This window comes from Scatophagus argus, chromosome 17, assembly GCF_020382885.2.
Source record: "Scatophagus argus isolate fScaArg1 chromosome 17, fScaArg1.pri, whole genome shotgun sequence".
NCBI lineage: Eukaryota > Metazoa > Chordata > Actinopteri > Scatophagidae > Scatophagus > Scatophagus argus.
The window spans coordinates 21,645,378-21,669,347 of NC_058509.1; the positions used below are offsets into that span (position 1 = coordinate 21,645,378).

Sequence of the window (23,970 nt, forward strand, 5' to 3'; positions counted from 1 at the left end):
TACATACCAGAATAACCACAGTATTTGTTGGGATGAAGTTATACAATTGCTTGTTTTTAACTTGGAAATTTTAATCTATTCTCCCTACTTTTTGCTCCTGCCACGGTGATAAATTACATGGGGCAGGTTTCATATCACTGACTGCCTAAAATGGACTGGTGTGAAATATAAAAACAGGATGAACCATCGGCTTATATTAAGATGGACTGTGACTGAACGAGTGACAAGTGTTGCTCAGCTGTCAATAATGACTTTTCATCTCCTCTTAATAACAGCCAATGACTTATTAAAACCAAATTTATCAGAAAAATTAATACTTGAACGTACATCAGCATGATAAGAATTTATTAGACATGTACTTTGAGTTTTTGATTTGGTTAAAGTCCCCTCTGTTAACATACGTATGGGATTTATGAATTCCACCGGAGCCTAACACCAGGGAGTGATTAAGAAGTTTTGACTTCATTTTTTGGGAGCTCTCACACCATCCATCTTTATATACAGGCACTGGCATCTACCCTGCATACATTTTTTCTGTTAAACCACACCTGTCCTTACGTAATCTTTGTGAAAATTACCAAAAAGATCAGCATTATTCAGGACCCTTGGTAGATTCTCGCATCTCAGTCTTGGTTGCAAGATGATATCCCAGCAGAGGTGGAGGGACAAGCCAGCAGGTCTGCAGGGCAGCCTCCAGCAGCAGCCACCTTCTCCTCTGCCCGCAGACATAGCTCTTGCAGGAAGTTGGCTGTTTCCATCACCAGGTCACTTTCATCATCTGCCATGGAGCAGAGAGTGTGTTATTTTATCTACTTAAAGATGATGTAATGTTTGAAGTGTCTGTTTAATTCATTTCCTGTTTTATTTTGTAGTTTTTCTCTTCTCGTGTCCTGTTTAACTTTTCATTTCCTGTCTCTGTCTTTTTACCCTCCTATTTTGATTGCTTGTCCCATGCCTATTAGTTTCCCTTGTTTCTTGTTACCACACTCTTTGTATACCTGTACTGTTCTTGTGTGTTTTGTCAGTTCATTGTGTTCATTTGTGTTCCTTGCATTCAGTTTCCTGCCTTCTCTGTATTCTATGTTCCTTTTGCTCCCTGTATATATCCTGTGTTCGCCATGTTTGTATTTTTGGGTTATTTTCTTGTTTGAACTACTACTCCCTGGACTCCTAGCTGCCTTCTGTTTGCTTCTGTTTCCTTTTTTATTTTTTTTTTTAAGTTTTCTTTTTCACCTACATCCTCATATTGGTGTCTGCATATTGGGTCTTATTGGGTCTCATGTTTATGAGGTGCGCTCAGTGTCAGTGTGACCATATGCCTCATACAATTACGTCAACACGACATCCCAGATCTCAGGCCTGTTTCAGAAGCTCGCCTTCCTAAAAGGATAAGTTGCTTCCCGAAAACCTTCACCTTCACCTGCTAGCCTCCGGTTAGCTCCAGATCCTGAAAGAGCTTGCCTCCAACCTGCCGTCCAGTTGGCTAGCCACCGACCTGATAGCCTCCTGTCCGTCAGCTCCAGCTCCTAAGTGGGCTAGCCTCCAGCCTGCTTCCCAGTTGGCTAGCCACCAGCCTGCTAGCCTCCTTCCAGCCCCTGAGTTGGCTAGCGACCAGCTTGCTAGCCTCCTTCCAACCCCTGAGATGCCCTGCATCCCAGCCTCACTGCTGCCCACTGTCCCAAGCTTGCTGCTGCCCAGTCATGAGGGTCCTGTTGCTGCCCAGTGCTGAAGGGGTCCTACTACCTCCAGAGCCTCTGCTGCCCATTGACCCAGCCTACACCTGCTCCTGGTTTCCTGTCAGTGGTTTTGCCAACATTTGCTCCTGGTCTCCAGGTGGCCTGGCCAACCTCAACTCACTTATCTTCAGTTGGAGATCAAGTCATCCGATTCTAGCTCTGCTACCCAGCAAATTCTGGCCCCCATGATGCAGCAGTCACCAGTATTCCATCCTGCTGCTCAGTCGCCGGCCTCCAGTCCTGCTGAATCATCACCAGTCAGTAGGGTAGTCCCTCCCGTATACCAAGCATCCAGAGGGGCTTGGCTGTCCGCCTCCTGAGGGGTTCTGCCTCCAGCCTGACCTCATTATTATGCATCACTCACGCAGAGCTGAGTGTTGGGCCAACACTGAATAGGCTGGAGACTCTCCTGTGTTACACTCACTAACACTGTTTATAGAGACTTTAAGCAAAATATTTGATGACACCACCTCAGGGCAAAAGGCTGCCCATTCCCTAGTGGGACTGCGCCAAGGCTAACAAAGAATTATCAGTTATGCCACTGAGTTTTGCGCCCAACAGTCAGTGGCTCGAAGACAGTTAGTGCCCCTGGATCTCCCTAACATCTGGACTCTTTGGTAGCCCTAGCTTATTTGCATTGACACCAATCTGATGGAGCAAGAGAAGAGAGATCTTGTTTCATGATTTCTTTCTTGGCCACTGGGGGCTGCAGCAGCTCTTCCAACCAACTGGTGGTTCCTCTCCCTCATCCTCCTCAGCAGGCAGTTCTTCAGCTCTTTTTGCCACCTCTGTGGAACCCATGCAGCTTGGAAGAGCCCACCTCACTACAGAGGAACAACAATGCTGCCTGTGGGATGCCTGGTGCATTTACTGCTGGGACTTTTCTTGGCTTCTTGTCCAGTAAGAATCGGCTTTCTAGTGAATGATGAGGCGCAGGTTAGCCAAACTACCTCCTTTAGGCACTCCTCTCAACACTCCTCAAAGAATAATGATTCTCGGGTCTGAGGTCATGCTGGACTAATGTTGTAATACTGAGGAACAGTCAAGAAATTTAAGCCTCATTTGAGGCCAGCAAAATAATGACTGTGGTAGGCTGGTTTTTCATGTTGCTTTTTAGACGTAGACTTAGACAGACTTTATTGTCATTCCGTATGCAACAGTGTACACAGAACAAAATTTCGTTGCATTTGGCTCAGCACAGAATTAAAATAAATAAAAGAAAAGAAATAAAATACATTGTATATAAAGCTATATAAGAGGAAAAAAAGGCAGCAGGGTGAACATTCCATGGTGGGGGTGTGAAGAGTCACTGATAATGTTTCTGGCAAAGGACATGAAGCACTTGGGTGCAATGTCCTGAATGGAGTGAAGAGAAGTCCCAGTAATTTTCTCCACTGTCCTCATCACTCTCCTCACATTCTTCCAATCAGAGGCACTGGAGCCTCCATACCACACAGATGATGCAGTTGGTCAGAATGCTCTCTACGGTGCTTCTGTAGAATGTGGTGAGGATGGGTGGGGGCAGGTGGGCTCTCCTCATCCTGCACAGAAAGTGCACTGCTGTGCCCTCTTGACCAGTGATGCAGCATTCACAGACCAGGTGAGGTCATCTGTGATGTGCACCCCCAGGAACTTGGTGCTGCTGACCACCTTCACAGCCATGTTGTTGGAGCATGGCTGGGCTGGTTCTTCCCGAAGTCGACAATGATCTCTTTGGTTTTGTCCACGTTCAGGATCAGGTTGTTGTCTCTGCACCAGTCCATCAGCTACTCCACCTCCTCTCTGTAGGCCAGGTTGTTGTTGTCCCTTGTGAGGCCCACCACTGTTGTGTCATTTGCCAACTTCACAGTGTGGTTGGTGGCAGCCCTGGAGATGCAGTCATGTGTCATCAGGGTGAACAACAGAGCGCTGGGGACACAGCCCTGAAGGGAGCCTGTGATAAGAGTGATGACACTGGAGGTGTTCTGTCCAACCTGCACTGACTGTGGTCTTTCAGTGAGGAAGTATAGCAGCCAGTTGCACAGGGGGTGCTGAAGCTCAAGGGTCCCAGTTTGTCTACCAGATGCTGTGGAATGATGGTTTTGAATGCTGAACTAAAGTCCAGGAACAGCATGGGTTCTTCTCCTCCAAGTGTGCAAGGCTCAGGTGAAGAGGTAGGCAAACTGGAAGGGTTCGAACATAGGAGGAAGTCTGTTGATGAGATGAGAGATGATGTGCTCCTTTGCCAGCCTCTCAAAGCACTTCATCATAATGGGAGTGAATGCAACAGGCCAGTAGTCATTGAGTGATGACTTGAGGTTTTTTTGGCACTGGGATGATGGTGGCAATCTTGAAACAAGATGGGACTATGGCTTGATCCAGTGAGGTGTTAAAAGGTATGTTATCAGGGCCTTCTGCATATTGACTCTCCTCTGAGCCCTCTGCACATCAACTGTGTGGAGACAGAGTGCTTTTTCATCCTGGTGGGGAACAGTTTTTTCCGCAGGATTGCTATTTTGGTTTGCTTTTTGTTTATACTGTAGTAGTGTTCAGCTAGTGTTAGGTGTATTGTTATTCAAATTCTGTACTGTGCCAGAAATGTCCTTGATAGACAAGCCCCAAAGATAATTATACAACCACATGTGAAAAATAAAGGGTCAAACTGCAGGAATTCATTTGCTTGGCTGTATCAATACTGCCTGAGCAATGAGACAGATTCCTACTCGTCAATTTACATAATTAGTTTGAGTTTTTTTTCCCCCGAATTGGATGTCAAAATTTAGTTTAAATCCCTTTATTAGTTCAATTAATATTATGTTCATATGGATCAATTTTGTATTTTATAAGTATATTTATGTTTAATCAAATTTGACTTTAAGAGTCCACCTTCTGTGGACCTTCTCTCTCTCTCTCTTTGTCATTAATTGTCAAGTATTGACTCCAGTGACTCAGTTGAGATGGTCTGAAATCAGTGGAATTATCCTTTAAGAAAAATATAAAGAAAGCTGGCTCTTCAAGTCTGCCTTGTACCTGACACCAGTTCTTTCAGCTTTGGAGTGTCTTTCTCCAGATTAGCATCCTGCACCTCCAGAGACCTGCACATCCTTTTATGGGTGAACCAGTGGAGTTTTTGGCATCTTAAACTGCAGTAAGTCATCTTTAAGACAAAGAAAAGACAACACGATCTAGAGGTAGTTCAGAATAAAGAATTGATGACAAGATTGAACTACCCTATTTGCTTTAATGAAGGCCAGCTACAGCCTGAGGGTGGGAGGTTGGAGGGATTAAAAAAACAAAAGAAAGTAAAAAAATAAAGAATGGATAAACTCTGGTACCTATTATATGATGTATTATATAATATGAATTCCACTAAACATTATATACAATAAATTCAATTAAATTCAATTATTCAACAATAGAATAAAGTTGTTGCTTGATTTCAGTTGCTGCAGAAGTACACTTTATGGCCAAAAGTCAGTGGACACTACTAAAAAGTACCACACCCATTGCTATCAGGTGCATAAATCCAGCACACAGCCATGATATCTCAATCACCAAATATTTAGAATACCTCAACAACTTTAAATGGGGCACTGTCACAGGGGAAAGGTGGCATACCTTTCCTTTACAACAAGTCGGTTTCTGAAATTGTTGCTTTATTGTGTTGAAATGGAAGTGCCCCAAAGCAACAACCACAAAGTGGTAGACCAGGAAAATCAGAGAATGGGGACAATGATTCTTAAAGAACACAGGGCACAGAAATCGCCTTTCATCTGTTGCATCGTTAACATCAGAATTCCCAACTGTTTCTGGAAGCAACTTGGCACATTCATGAAGTGGATTTCCATGGCCAAGAAGCTTGACATGAGCCTTACATTACCATGTGCCATGTATCAGTTGATGTGAAAAACATGCCACAACAAAACCTTGGAGCAGGGAAAACATCTTATTGCGAGTGATGAATCACTTTTCACCATCTGGAAGTCTGATGGATGAATCTGGGTTTAGTGGAGGCTGGGAGAATGCTACCTACCGGAATGCATAGTGGAGGAGGAATGGTCTGGGGCTGTTCCAAGGTCTTGGTTACATTGTAGGGTCTTCTTGAGGTTACAAGATGTGATGACATTTTTGCCAACTGGACACTTCCAACTTTGTGGCAACAGTGTGAGAAACGCCCTTTGCTGTCCCAGCATGGCTGTGCCCCTGTGCACGAAGCAAGGTCCATAAAGAAATGGTTTGACAAGTTTGGACTGGAGGAACTCAATTTGCCTGTACAGAACCTTGATTACAACCTCAATAAACACATTAGGGAGGATTAAGAATGCCGACTGCAAGCAAGGACAGTCCCTAACCTTACAACCTTACAATTTCATATGGGTGTGATGGTCAGATGTCCATTGACTTTTGCCCACAATATGTATCGATGTCACAGAAAAAAAAAAACAAAACACATTTTGTAGAAGTTCCACAAGATGGCAGCAGCATATTTCAGTCCACTGAAATGTTATAGGCAGGGATGCACATAACTGGTACACAGCTATACAAGTGTGACAAAAATCAGGAATGTGTAATGTTACTACTCATCTTTACGCACTTGACCGTCACGTTATCAACATGGTCAAGTACGCAAAGGGGCGTAGTAACACAAATGACATTTTGCATTCCTGATTTTTGTCACGCTTGCTTACTGCATACCAGTTATGTACACTATAGGGATAGTGTATAGGGATATAGGGATTTTAAGTAAAAACAAATTCAGGAAATGTTTAGTTTGTATAAACAGCATAATGCAGTAATATAAATAATAAGGCAAACAGGAGCAGATTAGAAAACCAGGAGGCTTCACACTAACATATAACCAAATATAATTTTCAAACCGCAGGGATTAGAAATAAAGGCCTACCTTTTCAAATACAAGGTCTGGCAGATAGTGGCTTTCAACAGACTTTGACTTACGGCTTTACATAGGGAGCACCTCTTATCTGCTCCCTTCTCCCCGCATGTAGCACAGTAGTCACCATCTACAAATGCCATTTGTCCCGTCAGGGCCTGAGTCAACACTGAGAATGCTGTTGGGTCATTGCCCTGGAAACAAGATACAATGATGTATTAAGCTTATATCAACAGTGAAAGAATGATTACTCAGTAACCTATAACATTTTTGACTATTATTTAGGCCTTTTGCTAAAAAATGATATTTTACTACACTAAAATTCTTTGATATCTTCTTCACTTACAATCTCTACTGGTGCAATGCTCCTCACCAGCTGCTGAAGGAGTGTGGTCTCGCAGTAAGGAAACTTCCTGATGCAGTCCCGGATGAACTTCTCTTGGTACTGTGGGAAGCCATCACTGTCTCTCCCCCTCAACAGGCTGGAACCCAGCATCATTTCAGTAGGTCGAAGACAAAAAAAGATATGGCATTTACTGTATTATGACAATGATTCTAATATAGATTTTCATGGGCTGTCCATGGGTTTTCCTGCTGTGCAACCGGAATTGTACAAATTGTCACTGTACATGGTGCAATGCAGAGTTTGGATGTTCTCCCTGTGCCTGCATGGGTGTTCTCCAGGTACTTCAGTTTCCTCCCCAAAACGTGGACATTAGGTTAACTGACTACTCTACATTGCCTGTAGGTGTGAGTGTGTGAGCATGTGTGGTTGTCTGTCTTCGATCAGTTGTGCGATTGACTGGTGACCCGTCCACGGTGTACACTGCCTCTAATCCAATGTTAGCTAGGATAGATTCCAGCCTCCCTGGGGTCCCTGTGAAATTTTAGTTTCTACTAGTAAATGTAATTATTTTGAAAAGAATTAAAACATATGGCCGATGTAGTGTAAATCTTTGTCTTATATACATACATACATAATAGGTGGAGGTGGAAATCATGAAACGCAATGCTGATTTCAGCCTACAGACAGTGCCTACAATTCAAGAGTTGTAGGCACTGTCTACACAGTATGTTCACTTTTTTTCCTAAGCTACCCATGTGCATAACTACTGAAATGCACTTCAGTATGTATGTCAATATGGACCTGACTCTGATCAGTAGTGAACTTGACTTGAACTTGACTCAGATTTTTCTTTAATGACTTGGACTTGACTCGGACTCAAACACTGGGAACTCAAACTGGAAGTTTGGTGATTCAGTTACAACACAGTTCTGCAGATGACACACAATGAAACTTATCAATGAAACCAAATGAAACCAATCAGTTAACCAAATTTAAGATATTTCTTCAAGACTTAAAAACCTGGCTGACTTGCAATTTTCCCCTTCTAGACAAAACAGTAGTTATTGTGCTGAGCCCTTAACATCTTTTGAAACTTAGAAACTAGAAATTATCTAATATAGCTATATATATATAGCTACCCTGGGTGGCATTACCTTGGCCTCCAGCCCCAACTATTATGAATCTAGGAGTTACCTTCAATCAGGATGTCCTTTAACTCACACATTGCACCAACTTCAAGGACTGTTTTCTTTCATCTGTGCAACATTGCAAAAATTAGGCACATCCTGTCTCAGAAAGATGCAGAAAAATTAGTCCATGCATTTATTACTTTCAGGCTGGACCAATGCAACTATCTAATATCAGGTTGCCCCAATAAGTTTCGAAAGACTCTCCAGTTAATCCGAAATGCTGCTGCACACATACTTACTGTTGGGCTCTCATGCCATGTGCTGAGATTGAAACAACAGAGAGGCCTGTATGTTGTCCAAGAAACCTAAATCAGAGTTTGAAAACCCTTTGTTTGAAAGGGTGCCAAAAAAAGAACCACAAAGAATCGGAGCAACAGAAAGTAAGAGGCTTATGTGTGGGCAGAGACGTAGCTAACATGTTATTTCCTGTTAACTATGTTGTTGTTGTTGGACCTCCATGTTCTCTGTTATTATCGTTATAGCATGTAGTTAACTCATTATTGCTAACTGTGCTTTGTTGTTGTTGGACCACTGTGACCCCTTGTTTATTATAGGACTGCCGTATGCTTTGTTTGGTAAATTTAGCACATTTGATTTACTTGTTGTTTTGTTTACACTCAGCCACCAGCCAATAAACTGATATTTTACCTGCTGAAGGACTGGTGTCAAGCCTGCAGAACGATGGTTCGCCTGCCTTGTTACCGTGAAGTAAAGTAAGCCAGTTTATTGCACCTTGGTGATAGTTAGGATCCCTGATGTTTTGTCTGCTTTCTCTTCTCCTTTTCCTCACTTACTAACCCTCTTACACTCACTTCAGATATCCACAACCATCTGAGTGTAAGGATCACATGGTACCATAACTGCAGTTTGCTCCATCTCTTTGTTGGACATGTGTTAGACCACGTTGTCCCACTTTGATTCCCCATGCTCTTTGTTCAAACCCTCATGGTTGAGCCGGCATGTTGGACCCGGTGAGACACGTCACCACAGCTCTTCTAAGGACAGCCTGTCCACTGTTGAAACCCATTGTAACGAAAGTTGGCTGCAGTTCACCTAGGGGGCACTTGCGAGATAGTCCTCAATGAACAGGAGTGAATGGAGTTAAAATAATTATTTACAGCTACTTCTAGAACAAAACGGCCAGATTTTATTTTAGTTTTTGCAAATATAGTATTGATTATATATCACAAATGAAAAGAAAAAAATACTAATGTTCAATGTCCATTCATTTTTCTTAGCATTCTGCTAATGTATGCTGATTTACAACTAGCAGTGTTACATTATGGTAGGGTAACTTCAATTATCATTACGTGAACATGACCACAGGTATACGGTTTCAGTTTTGTGTATTATAGTTCTAATGTATTTTCCTAACAATTGCTACAGCAGACGTTAGAAGCATGTTTAAGACAAAACACAAACTTGTGCTTAATTGATGCGTGAAACTAAAATGGTGAATGCTGTAAACTGGCGTGTGTGCTGCAAATACTTTATTAATTTATAATAAAATTAATTAATTTATTTCATCACAAAAAAAACCACAAAATTTTAATGTAATAGAACTGTGTCTATTGTCTCTACCACCCATACCGAAACATAAAGAAAAGTAACAGAAAACACTTTTTGCACCATAAAAGTTTCGTTTTGGGGCTACAGCTCCCTAAGCCCCCATTCATTTTGGACTATCTCACAATACCTGCTACAAACCGGAAGTGTAAGGGAGTTCTTCATGTATTAAAGTTTCTTTGACGTCACTTATGTGACCTTGTCCACCATCTTTGACTTCTCCTACACGCACACACACACACACAAATTCTGGAAGCCATTTGTGATTATTTGCATATTGGTGTGACAGCTGCTGGATTCTGACAGCTAGTGTTTGGATTAAAGCCTTCACTGTTCACCTGATTAGTGTTAAAATCTCTCAGATATTGACACTTCTACTCACTTCTCATGTCCCATTAATGCATATTACTAACTTGTCAAGCAGGAACACAGTGGAAGGCGTTGGGCCTTCCACTGTGTTCCTGATTGACACCAACTGCTATTATTAAAATTTTGTCATATTTTCACATTACTACTACTGCTACCTCTACTACTACTATTGTTATTATTGTTTTTAATACCTAGTATGACTGAGGCTCCAAAAACTTTGGGTCCTCCCTTTATTACTGTGGACTCTCCCTGCCTGACAAAGGCACCTGACCTAAAGGTCTTACCATTATTATGACAGCAACTTTATCCCAATTATATACATTGTAAGCAACTGTAAAATTAGTAGTGGGATTGCTGCTATTATATTCAAGGGACAGATTCATTCCATTCAGAAACCTCACGTCTTGACAAGTGCATCCAGCTTGTCATCTTGTTTCTGTAGGAAGGCCAGGCATTTCTGCAGCACACAGCTGATGTAGTGCATCTTCATGGCCAGAACCTCGTTCATGTCTTGTTGCTTCACGCATTGCTCACACAGCAGGTCCATTACTTGGTAACACTTCTCTAGAGCCGCCACGTCAACCAGCACAGGGTTCTCCTTCACCAGCATGACTATCTGACAGAATGGAGAGAGTTGGTTAGACAAACATTTCTGGGCAGAGCTGTTTTGTTTTTGCTGTTTTGAAATAATAACAGTAGTTTCAACACAGGGGTATTCGTGAGCAAATTTGTCTCATTCTATGTTACTCATACCTTATGCATAATATGTTGTTAGCACCATGTTGCTTGCACTGAGATCAACATTGACCAACAATGGAAATCAGACATTAAACTAGATTTCAACTTACTCCAGGGTTACAGGGTAATCTTTTGTACTGACACAGTACAAGGGAACAATATATTGCCATGGTTTGAAGTTTATGTTTAGTTCGTTCCTATTTTATTTGGAGCTCTCTTCTTTTATGTATTTTTTACTTTTACATTTCCTGGCCTTATCTTTTTTGATTGTCTGCCCTGCCCTGATTGTTTCATCTGTGTCGAGTCTTCTTTGTGTATACAAGCTGCTGTCAGTTCGTCTCTGTGCCAGCCTCTGTGTTAGTTTGTGTTTGCTGTGTTCCCTATGTTCTCTGTGTCTCCCTGTGTCATTTTCCTTGTCCTGCTTCTGGTGTATCTCCAGCATTACTGATTGTCTTTGGTTATCTTCTCAACTCCTTTTGTTGACATTTTGGAACTGATTATTTTTTTGGACTGTTTTATACTTTAGGGCGGTGCAGTGGTTAGCACTGTCGCCTCATAGCAAGAGGGTTCCAGGTTCAAATCCCGGTCTGGGCCCTTCTGTGTGGAGTTTGCATGTTCTCCCTATGCCTGCGTGGGTTTTCTCCGGGTACTCCGGCTTCCTCCCACAATACCAAAAACATGCACATTAGGTTAATTGGCTTCTCTACATTGCCCCTAGGTGTGAATGTGAGAGTGTGTGGTTGTTTGTCTTTGTGTGTTGGCCCCTCTCGCCCGTAATCAGCTGGGATAGGCTCCAGCTCCCCCGCGACCCTGACGGATAAGCGGTATAGAAAATGGATGGATGGATGTTTTATACTTTAACATCCAGTCAATTTGGTTTTGCCCGCATCTATTCCTTTTGAATGAGTTTAATAAAATTTCCTTTATTTTACCCCTTGTGTCCTGTCTGCATTTAGGTCCTCCATTTTGAAAGAGATGTAACAATACAAATGTGTTGTTACATCTACCAATACTAATTCACATTAATGCTTCTTGGAGTTCAAGTGGCAGACATTTCAACGTCCAGCGTTCAGAGGAGACCGTGTGAGTCAGGCCTTTATAGTTGAATTGCAGCAAAGAAGCTATTACTTCAGAAAAAAAACAAGCAGTGGAAACTTGCTCGGGCCACGAAACACAAGTAATGGACATTAGATCAGTGGCTAACCCTTAGTTATGCTGCTATAGGCTTAGACTGCCAGGGGATCTCCCATCTCCCACGTTGCTATGCGTCTCTGTTTGTATGCTCCTTCTTTCACCCCCCACCCTTTTCTCTCTCTCTCTCTCTCTCTCTTTCCCTCTCTGTACTACAAAATTTTGCAAAAAAAAGGAAAATTGCTGACTGTCTTATACAGAGTAGTTCTTCTCTCTTGAACTTTATCAGATTTTCATCGCTGAACACACAGAGAATAAACAAAAACAAAGTACTAGAGAGCGCTGTGCCATCCCTAGCACCGTCTTGGATATCCCATCAATAATATGGATATTTGGAATATGGATATTTTTTAACACCTGGGTACTTATTTTATAACTATTAGGCAAACAGAATACTGTGACCATGAAACTGAGTGTGTTAAGTCTGGCAGTACACAGAAAAAAGGACTCAAATACACAACTCTTCATTAGCAGAAGTTCAGTGCCCGGGTAGACAGTCAGCGAAGGTAACTAATTCCAGAAGTTAAGGTCAGAAAGGCAAGCACTACTCCAGCAATCCAAAAAGTCAAACACAGGAAAGATTGCTGTAATGAATGATGCAGATTGGCAACTAGACAACGACAGAGCACAAGTATACACCCATCAGCCATACAGTATTACGACTGAGGAGGTGAAGTGAGTAACATTGATTTGTAACACTGATTATCTCTTTGCAGTGGCACCTGGCAATGGGTGTATTAGGCAGCAAGTGAGCATTTTGTCCTTGAAGTTAATGTGTTGGAAGCAGCAAAAATGGGCAAGCATAAGAATTTGAGTGACTTTGACAAAGACCAAATTGTGATGGCTAGACAACTGAGTCAGAGCATCTGCAAAACTGAAGCTCTTGTGAGAAATCCTGGACTGTAGTGGTCAGGATCAAGTGGGCCAAGGAAGGAAAACCAAAGAACAGGTGACAGGGTCATGGACAGCCAAAGCTCACTGATGCACGTGGGAGCAAAATCTGGCCCATGTTGTCTGATCTACTGTTGCTCAAATTGTTGAAAAAGCTCATGCTTGTTCTAACAGAAGGATGTCAGAACACACAGTACATCGCAGTTTGTTGCGTATGGGGCTGTGACGCCTTCAGGGTCAAAAGTGTCTACAATGGGCATATGTGCATCAGAACTGGACCAGAGAGCAATGGACAACGGTAGTCTGGTCTGATTAATCATGTTTTCTTCTCCATGGTGTAGATAGCCGGATCCTTACTTGGGGAAGACGTGGCACCAGGGTGCACTATGAGAAGAAGGCAAGCTGGAGGTGGTGTGATGCTTTGAACAATATTCTGCTGGAAAACCTTGGGTCCTGCCACTCATGTGTATGAATAATGAATAATGCACCCTGCATCAAGGTATTGATTCGGCCTCCAAATTCTCCAGATCTCGATCCAATCTAGTGTGATAGGTAGAGCTCCTTCCCCTCCCACTGGCAGCTTGGTCACGCCCCTCTAATCAGCACCAATTCATAACAGCCGAGGTTAGATCACTTCCTGGTCACTTTTAAATGTAGCTGCAGACAGCCAGTGGTAGGTTCCCCTCATTCTTTCCTGATCCTATACTGCCAGGAACGGCGTCTAGTTGAGGTATGTTTCTCTGTTGTTTTGGTTGAAAATAGTTTAGATATATGTACTTAGCACTTCCTTTACATTTGTACAGGTGCAGGACGGAGCACTTAAGCTGCTGGTCACCGTGCTCCCCTCTCCGTTTGGTGCAGTGCTCATTATGTGTGTATGTGTGGCTGTATCATGAGGAGTTCCCGGGTATGCCTGCTCTTGGCGTTTTGAGTAAATTCTCGTTTTTTGGTTGGATATGTTACTTAGATACCCAGTACCCAGTAGTCACATTATCCTAACATCTTGTATATGATGCATGTTTTTCATACTAGGAACGGGGAAGTGATGTCGACTCCTGGTGCAGTAGCTGAGCTCTAGGCACTGCTGTTTTTGCCCATTTGTCAAATATGTTTGGTGTGTTTATGGTAACTTTGTTGATTAGATGTTTTTGTATAAGTTGTTGTAGCCATTAGTTTTTTTCTCCTTAGTTGGGTTAAGTTTTGTTATTTTTTTGTAAACCAACATTGAGTTTGCTCTCTATCCTGGAATTCTCGGTCAGAGGCTTACAGGTGGTGGCTCACTAGGTGGAGGGTCCCCCCCCTACCCCTTGAGTTTATCTGCATGCTTAATTCTGTGTTGTGTTCTAACCTGTCTTTTTGTTTTGCAGTGTGTGTGTGTGTGTGTGGGTGTCACTCCCCCCCCACTCCCTGTTGGTCTATTTGATACCACTGCTCCAGTACAGTGATACCTTTTTTTTAAGAGAGTATATTTTTAGTAGTGGGATTTTTAAGCCAAGTCGGTATGTGATATGGGAAATTCTGTTTAAATAAAACTTGAATATTGTTGTGAAACTGGAAATCCATCTCTCTGCTTCCTTTTTTCAAATCAAAGGACCTGTGTGGTATTCTCTGGGTGAAATTCCCAGAGTGGCGTTGTTGTATTGTCAGGGGTTTAGAGCTGCCCCGGTCACACTAGCATCTGTGGGATGTGCTGGAAAAATGAATTCGATCCACAGAGGCCCCACCTCACAATTTACTTAAAGGATCTGCTACTTGCTTGTTCGCTTCCAGAATCCACCACAGCATACCTTAGACTTAGACTTAGTTCTCTTGGTGCTGTTCCAAATGGCAGCCTGTAGCCGCAGCACCCGTCGTGTTTAACTCTTTTTTTTTTTTTATTTGTTGGTTTAGTCCTGTTCGTTTGTTTTTTGATTAATCACAACCAGTTGTGACAATGGCTGGACTTAGTTTTGCTACTCTTCTTCGTGTTCTTCTGTTACTTTTTTTACTCTTTGCAACAGAGAACTTTGCCGATAGTGTTGAGGGCATTGTTTACATGCATGAACAGCTGGCTGCACTGTGTAAGCCTGTGCTGCAGCCCACAGATAGACCTGTGGTCCCACAGGAGTTAAGGGGGAGACGCTGGGGTTGCAGGTCTGGAGCCAAACCATAAGCTAGCAGTCCTGGTGATTATAATGAGGAATGTGAGGTGTTTGGGGAGTAAGATGGACGAACTTTCAGCGCTAGTGAAGACACAAAGGGAATACTATGAGTGTAGCATATTTTGCTTCCGTGAAACATGGCTGCACTCATACATTCCGGACAACAGCGTTAAACTCCCAGGTTATGGTTTGGTACGGGGAAACAGGGACTATTTCAAAAGATGGAAGAAGAAGGGTGGCGGGCTTGCACTTTATGTGAGTGCGAGGTGGTGCAATACTGGACATGTAAACGTGAAAGAATGGCTCTGTACCCTGGACATTGAACTGCTGGCTGTGGGGAATGTGCCCGTATTATTTACCGAGAGAGTTCACGTCCACTATTGTTATCGCTGTTTACATCCCCCATCAGCTGATGCAGCGGTGGCCTGTAAGGTTGTCAGCTCCACCGTGGCCAAACTACAGACTGAACATCCGGATGCATTCATGGTTATTACAGAAGATTTTAATCATGCTTCATTGAACAAAACTTTAAATAACTTTCACCAGTATGTCGACTACCCCACCAGAGATAATAAAACGCTGGATGTCCTGTATGCTAATGCCATGGATGCATATGTGACAGTTAAATGAGGGAAGTATATTTATGATAGTTTAATATTAAGCCAGTATCAGTAAAATCCAGGAACGGCTGCAGAGCCTGAAAGTATGTATAAGCAGAGATACCACACACACCTAGATGGTTTGCGGCTGGCCACACCGCGTTGCTGGTTCCTCCACAGTCAAGTCTCCACTTTAACTGGCTCGCCACTGAACACCAGGTTCAGGTCCCGATTGACTTGGTCTAAATAAAAAAACCAATGGTGCTATAACTGTAGCTAGCTTAGCCAAAGTAGCTGCAGAGTGTAAATAAGCATTAACATGACAATGCTAGCGATTAGCTTGATGCTAACGCAATTAGCGATCTTTTCTACCATCATTCATCACAACTTAAAATGATCTATATCTGTATCTATGTTGTATCAAACCCTTGATAACAGTATCAAAGCTCTGATTGTTTTTTTTTCCCATAAAGAACAATACAATCACTTCAAGGAATCAATAGAGCCAACATGGTGCCTGCATTAGCGTTCCCTACCAGATCTAAGGCCCGCCAACCGAGGCGTCTCATTCTGCTTGAATCACAGGTTGAGAATTTTTCTCACAGCGCACGCGCCACCCCTGGTGGGCCAGGGAACTGCAGCAAGCTCAGAAACCCATGTGGGTTACACACACCACAGCGCCCGACCCCGCCCCCCGGTTTGACCACAACTTAGTCATCATGACTCCCAAGTATGTCCCTCTTGTGATGAAGAGGCACACCAGGACGGTGAGGAGGTGGACACAGGAGGCTGCTGAGGACTGCTTCGAGTCAACAGACTGGGATGTACTCTGTGAGACGAATGGGAGGACATCGATATGATGACTGACTGCATCACTCAGTAATCAGATCCTGCAAGGACACCACCATGCCAGTTTGGACCGTGCACTGCTTCTCCAACAACAAGCCCTGGATCACCAGTGATCTGAAGGTACTTCTGAACAAGAAGAAGAAGGCCTTCAGGTCTGGAGACAGAGAGGAGCAGAAGAGGGTGCAGCATGAACTCAGAGACATGCTGAGGACATGTAAGGACAACTACAGGAAGAAACTGGAGGAAAAAAACTCCAACAAAACAGTGTGAGGGATGTGTGGATGGGAATGAAACACATCAAGGACAGGCAGACATCAGGGAGCCTGGATAGAGCAAACCAGTTTAACCAGTTTTTTAACAGGTTTAGCTCACCTCCTGGCACCCAGCCTCCCACACACCCACACTGTCCCAAATGGCTCGACCCACCCCCCAGCATTCTCCTGTACAGCACCTGTACAGAAACAGGATGGGCAGATGGAGATCTATATCAGCGAAAGGCTGCAGGCCCTGATGGCATCACACACAGGATCCTGAAGACCTGTGCCAGCCAGCTGGCTCCTGTACTGGGACATCTGTACAACCCGAGTCAACGTCCTGTCTGATGTGGTGGTCAGTGATGTAGGAGCTCCACAGGGAACTGTGCTTTCTCCCTTCCTTTTCACCTTATACACCACTGACTTTTGGTACAACTCTGAGTCATGTCACCTGCAGAAGTTTTCTGATGACTCAGCTGTTGGGTGTGTAAGAGAGGGAAAGGAGGGCGAGTACAGGACACTGGTGGACAACTTTGTAGAGCGGTCTGAGCAGAATCACCTGAGACTAAATGTAAAGACTAAAGAGATGGTGATCGACTTCAGGAGGAAGAGGACGACTTCACAGGCACTATGGACTGGGGGGAGGTGATGGAGGAGGTGGAGGACTACAAATACCTGGGAGCGGTGATCGGCAACAGACTGGACTTTATAATACTAAGGCGGTGTATAAGAAGGGGAAGAGCAGACTCTATTTCCTGAGGAAGATGAGATCCTTCAACGTGTGCAGCAAGATGTTGGAGATCTTCTACCAGTCTGTGCTAGTGTCATTTTATTTGCTGTTTGTCATGCCTGGTGTTTTTTGTTATGCTTTGTCTTTTGATTTCTGTCCATGTGCCATGTTCCATGTTTGTCTTGTGCTTCCATGTATTATGTTAAAGGTTTTTGTCATGTCCGCTTTTATTTTGAAAAGCGTCACTTCCCCTGTGTGCCCTGTTTTCATGTAGCTTTGCTTTTAGTTTTCCTGATTGCTTTCTCCCTCCTGATGTGTGTCACCTGTGTCTCGTTGTCATGTCTATTTAGTCCTTGTCTTCCCAGTCACCATTGTCCTAGCATTGAATGTCTTTGTGTCATGCCAGGAGTTTTTTGAATGTTCTTATGTGTCATGCCAGGAGCTTTTTGCTTTGACTTACCATGCCATGCCATACCAGGAGATTTTTCCCACAGTTTGTCTTAGATTCGGAGTCACAGTAAGTGTGAACTTGCTTAGTTAGGTTTTGTTTTCTTAATAAAGACTTTTGACTCTGCATCGGGGTTCAGCTAATTTCTGCGTCAGCGACACCGACCCTTTTGACACTGTTATGTATTGAGGCAGCAGCAGAACCAGCGACAATTATAGACTTGATAAGATCATCAAGAAGGCTGGGTCTGTACTCGGTCTCAGGTTTTTGGGAGTCTTTTGAGACCGTGGTGGAGAGGAGGATGCTGAATAAGCTGTTATCCATCATGGACAATGAACACCCTCTATATAGTCGTCTCAGTGCGCATGCGTCGATACGTGTGCAGCCTGTTACAGACGCTCCCGATTCAAGAATTTCCCTCCAGGGATTAATAAAGGAATTCTGATTCTGATTCTGATTCTGATAAGAATACAAGAAACAAGAAATCTTACCTGCCACATGCCATCACACTGCACAATAACAGCTAAAACTCTGGTCACTGCACTTTGTATGTTTTTTGCGCACTCGGTTCACTGCACCACATTATATTTTATTCTGCATAACATTCAATATTGCTTATTTGTTGTATATACATTTTTATATTGTTGGTATATTTGCAGTTTGCTTTGTTATTTGCTATTTTTACAGTACAAGTTATTCTTTTTGTATAGGTTATTCTTTTTTCTTTCATGGTATTGTCACTGTGTGTAATGTTGCTGCTACACTGTAATTTCTCAGCCTGGGATCAATAAAGTCTATCTATCTATGTATCTATGTATCTATCTATGTTCAGAGGTCTAGTGAAGTCCATGCAATTCAAATCTGTTTTGGTGGCAAAAGAGGGGCTTATTCAAAATTAGGCAGGTTGTTATAATGTTATGGCTGATAGGTGTATGTATACAGGAAGTACTATAAGTAGATACAAGTGAACCTAATAAAGGAGGGGTGATCAATCACAGTGGGGCAAAAATAGACAACGACAGGAAATGCAAAGATGGCAACTACACAACAGATGAAATTTATCAAAAATAAAACAAGAAATAAACAACATACTATGAAGTCCAACTTGGAGACATGTCAGATCAACTGTCAACCATTTACACTTTACAAAAGTTTGGTATCTCTGGATTGGGACATGGGGTGAAGCTGGGGTGACCGAATATGTAGGCCTGTCATAGCTTTATGAAATAGCAGGAAGCATCGGAGACAACCTCAAGGCCTCATTTAGTCAGGTGGGATAGTCAGGTATCCTGCTGCTCCCTCCTCTTTGATGACAGCACAGACAACACAGAGAAGGTTGCAAGCATAAAGCTTACTGAAAAGATCTATTTCCTATGAAGAACAATGTAGACTCCACTCTGTTTGTGGAAAGCTAAGAAAGCTTGGAAGAATTTGCATCAGTTTTGTGAGCACTTTGAGCAACTTCTGCATAAGAAGTGCAACATAGCAGAGGGGTGTGAAGGTGTGTTTTAAGACAAAGCAAGAAATTTGACAGTACCGCAAGGGTTTCCTTTCTTTGGAAAGCCTTCTTGAATCATAAACAAGTGTTAGTGTTCCTTCTGTCCACTTCTCAGATAGGCCATCAGTTTTCTACAGTGAAGTAAATGCAGGGAGACTGGCACTTAAGAGTTATAGGGCTGTTTTACTTCCAAGTATCACAGTCAAAGATGGTGGACACTTGGAGTTTCCTAATGAAGCACCAAAGAAGCACCAGAACACCCTTGATGTTCTGTTCCCATCATCAAATAATGAGGACTCTGATTATTCAGTAGTGGTGAAAAGAAAACATTCAGATCCATCCATTTCCTTTACCCCTTACCCATCAGGGTTGCTGTGAGACGACAGTGCTAACCACTGCACCACTGTGTTGCCTGAAACACTGGTGATCCTCTGAGATGTTTCAGCTCATTAGCAGGACTAACCTTGACTGGGTTGAGGTTGGTGGTCATGATAATCTTGTGCAGGGGCCCTGCTAGCCTGGGGGGCAGCTTGGGCTCCCTCTCCAGCCCCTGTGGCCTGGTGTAGTACTCCAGTCTTGCCCGTGAGAAGAAGTTGTTTATCACTGTAACACATTCATGCTGGCCTGGAAGCAGAACCCACAGGTTAAGATATAGGCATAGGCACCCTCACAGTCACTATTAAACTAACAACCTTTGCCTGTCTCACCTACAAATGCCGCCATCTGAGCAGCAGTGCGACCCACAGAATTCACCAGGTCTGTCTCTGCTCCTGCATCCAGCATCATGAAGGTGATATCTGTCTTCCCTGGATGAGGCGAAATCAATGGCCTGATATTAAGAAATACAACACAACATTGCACCAATAATGGTAATAGGTAATAGATGCTTTAGAACTTAGTGGCATACATAATTATACCTGACAAGCCAGCAAACATGAGAGCGGTGTAGCCATATTCATGCTGGTTGCAGTTAACATCGGCCCCATGCTGCAGCAGCAGACGACACATATCTGCCTTGCCCTTATAGGCTGCATGCATCAGTGGAGTCATGCCGTACTTGGGAGATACAGTAGAGAAACAATGGTTCACGATGAAAGAGTTAATGTGTATGTTGATGAAGTATTTTTTGCTAACAACTAAACTAGCAACCACATGTTGTCCCCTAGCTGAATAAACATCTAGACTATAGCGTTCCCTTCATACAACTTAATGGTAGTAACTGTTTTATTATAAAGCCATTGTATAAAAGAAAAGAAACAGAATGGATGGATATTTACAATGACGCTTCTTGCTAAAGAAACTGCAGCAAACTGTAGCTGACACTTAATAATAAGCCATGCAGCCAGCTATATAATTTATTTTACATTTGCTAATTAAAGCAGTGATGTAAAGCTGAATTATACTCAGCATGCTTGAAAACAATGATGTGGTCCTTGGAAAGTATAAGATGGTTGCAAATAATGATTGAAAAATAAGAGACAAAGCTCCATATTACATTTTTTTTCCTAATTCAGGATTATTAAAATTATGCAAATAATGCAATGAAATTTAATTTACTTATTAAATTAACTTATTTCGATTAACTGCATTTGAACAATTATGTCACTGCAGCCTGATTTAATTAACAACTCCTCTTATAGACTAATTCTGAAGGCCAGTTAGCAAACTTTGTATTTGATTTTCCACCCATTTCCTATCCATTTTCTATACTCGTTTCATCCGTCAGGGTCACAGGAGGGCGGGAGCCTATCACAGCTGGCTGGCGGGGTACAGCCTGGACTGGTGGCCAGTCAGTCGCAGGGCTGACACACAAAGACAGAGTAGAAAACCACACACATGTATACTTACACCTCAGGGCAATGTACAGTAGCTAACTAACCTAATGTGCATATTTTTGGGATTGTAGGAAGAAGTTGGAGTACCTGGAGAAAACCCACGCAGGCACAGGGAGAACATGAAAACTCTGTTTCTGTGTGTGCATTTTGCTTCACACACAGAAACACTTTCTTACCACATCTTTGTTGTGGGTAAGGTTGTGGGCAACAAGTGAAGATCTGTCACCACACCTGATTCTGACAGACAGGCAGCCTGAAGAAGTCTGTAAGTTACATGTAGTGGCATGATGCTATTATCAAGGACCTTCAAGAGCTGCGTCTGCCTCTCAAGAGTCACATCCATATGTCTCCATTACAATAGATAACATATGCTTCAATTACATAGCTGTTGCATTATGGATGTAGGCGAATGTGAAAGCGGATGAGAGGTGGGAGATGGGGTTTTTCAGTACCTTAATTTTGTACACACTTGACCCCTCTGGAATTTTGTATCACTTTGAGCACCACAAACCAACTGACACAGAGCTCCACTGAATCAACAAATTACATAATAGAAATAAGTAAAAAAGGGTTTGTGGGTTTGAGATTCTCAGCTTTAAGTTTGCAGCCCCTTACAGAGTCACTTGGTAAGCAAATAGGGTGCTGGAAGATTTGATAAATAGCTAGATTTGAAAAACAGCTTTTTATTATTTCCATATAGAAGATCAAATCCTTGAAAATCAAATACAAATGTAAGTGATGCTCGAATTTAAGAGACAACACTTGGTGGGAGTGAGGATTTTAGGTTTTAGATGTAAATTAGTGTCACAGTTAAGAAAAGGCTTAGGGGTTAGAAATTTACTCAACTGACTTTTGGGTGGTCTTCCCATCTAAATACAGAAATCACTTTGAGTATATTAATACAAAAATCTTAAATCTAAATATATCATTTAGTTCAGCCTGAAAGTTTATTCTTGACCTTGGAAAAAGTAGTTTGACTTGCATTATTTAATATAAAAACTTATACTATTTTGGTACCTCATCCAAACAGTTGACTCGTACTTCTTGGCTGGCAAGCAGCTGGGCAGCCTCCTGTACATCGCCTGCAGGCCAAAAGTATCAGTGTAAAATTGTTAGTGCAAGAAACAGCTGCAACAATAAAAGACAGATTGCCAAATGCATCTATCTATGATTTACAAGTAGTTTAAGCCCAAACTGGAATTGTGATGGAGAAAATTATTGCAAACTTTATAAAGGAAACAACAACAACAAATACATCATCGTCAAAAGGATTTCGGTAATGATTTTATGGTTATACAGCATATTTCTGGATAATTTTCTAATAAGCAAGAATTTTGTAGTCGGTATTTATCATAAGGATTTTTCATCAATTGAGGTTATACAGTATAAAACAAAATAAATATTCATTCATCATTTATTTAATATTGCAAATTCATATGTTAAATTGTGCAATGCATGCAGATGAAAGTTCTTCTTTTGAAAGTTCAGCTTACCTGCTGTGAAATGGCTAAATAACTTTAAGTTACTACTATGGAAACTGCCTATTTTACCTATAATTAATGCCAGGTTACATAATCCTGTTCAAGAAACTCTTTTAAAAAATAACAAAATGAAATACCAATCATATATAAATACTATGATTTATCTGTTGGTGACCTCCAAGTATCCCCTTTTGTTTCTCTTTTATTGCTGATGCACTGCGGATATACAGTAATGGCATCCAGTAATATTATTAATATGGAAAATATTTACTTTTGTACAGTGCTATTCAAGGTTTAGATTATGCTGCAATATTACCTTGATTGTTGCAGCATTTTCATGCTACTGAAATGAAATGTATACACCATGTTTGACATAATGGTATCCCAATAAAGAAATAATACTATGTCGATACAAAATAGTAAAAGACACTGGAAGAAAGTTAGAAGTATAATCCTGTATTAGACCAGTACCACTCACCAGCAGCAATTATTTGCAGGATCTTCCTCTCAGATGCTGACAGATCGCCTTTTTGAGGTGCAGCCATCCTCTCTTATCAGCTCTGTTTTGATTTGTACTGTTATTTGTACAAACTATACTGTTCGTTCCAGCAGATAATTACAGTGTACAGGTGGATTGACAATCTGCAGAACACTTTCAGCTATACTGACAGTCGAGACATCCCTTGAACATACCACTATAGCAAACAAAGGGGAGGCCAGTGTTGTCCACTGTGCAAAAACATTCAAATGAGCTACTATAAATATTATAAATGCTAACTGAATCAATTCCTCACTTTTCAAATGCAAAATTTGGATATCCAGCTCTAACTATTAACTCTGACTACTGTGTTAAAGGTTTTATGAAGTTTAGACTCCCCTGCTGCAAACACACTCAGTCTCCCATCTATCCCCTATCTTTTCATTTTCTTGGTTGGGAAAATTGCAATGTCTGTAAGAAAGAAGAATTTTCCCTCTGGAATAAATAAAGGAATTCTGATTCTGATCTCCTGATTCTGATCTCCAGTCCAATCCAATCCAATCCAATCCACGTAAAATAATTGCACTGTCACTGCTTATGTTATGGTTGTAATATTGGGGACTGATCATCCGTTTTTTGTTTGGCTGCTTTTGCATTGTGGGTGTGAGAGCGACGGCAGAGAAAGTGACAGATAAAACCGTAAAGTTAAAGATACGAATGTTCTATTTTATGTGACTTGTTGTTGGCAACCTTATGCTTA

At 42.1% G+C, this 23,970-nt stretch overlaps 1 protein-coding gene across 3 annotated transcripts; it reads right to left on the reverse strand.

The window, feature by feature from the left end:
* LOC124075011 (ankyrin repeat and MYND domain-containing protein 2-like) lies at positions 1 to 23,667 on the reverse strand. 3 transcript variants are annotated; one of them, XM_046418405.1, is made up of 10 exons: positions 23,211 to 23,667; positions 22,269 to 22,333; positions 20,334 to 20,472; positions 20,124 to 20,222; positions 19,880 to 20,040; positions 10,479 to 10,693; positions 6,980 to 7,088; positions 6,672 to 6,800; positions 4,746 to 4,872; positions 1 to 778 (listed from the first exon to the last, which is right to left on the reverse strand). In XM_046418405.1, exons 1-10 carry the CDS (start codon positions 23,275 to 23,277, stop codon positions 624 to 626), a joined length of 1,266 nt encoding a protein of 421 aa, XP_046274361.1. In that variant the 5' UTR covers positions 23,278 to 23,667; the 3' UTR covers positions 1 to 623. The 3 variants fall into 3 exon arrangements, 2 of the variants coding, with proteins under 2 accessions (XP_046274361.1, XP_046274360.1); XM_046418404.1 differs by having other exon boundaries at positions 6,953 to 7,088; XR_006845945.1 differs by lacking the exon at positions 1 to 778 and having other exon boundaries at positions 4,792 to 4,872; positions 5,749 to 6,800; positions 6,953 to 7,088.
* Between the last annotated feature and the right edge of the window lie 303 nt (positions 23,668 to 23,970).

Bases quoted from the DNA above. Each gene is read 5' to 3' on its own strand.
- LOC124075011 (XM_046418404.1), bottom strand. From the start codon at position 23,277: ATGGCTGCACCTCAAAAAGGCGATCTGTCAGCATCTGAGAGGAAGATC. The intron at 20,473-22,268 runs GTACCAAAATAG...GTATCTCCCAAG, and splicing joins GAGTCAACTGTTTGGATGAG to TACGGCATGACTCCACTGAT. The intron at 6,801-6,952 runs GTAAGTGAAGAA...TCTTGTTTCCAG, and splicing joins GCATTGCACCAGTAGAGATT to GGCAATGACCCAACAGCATT.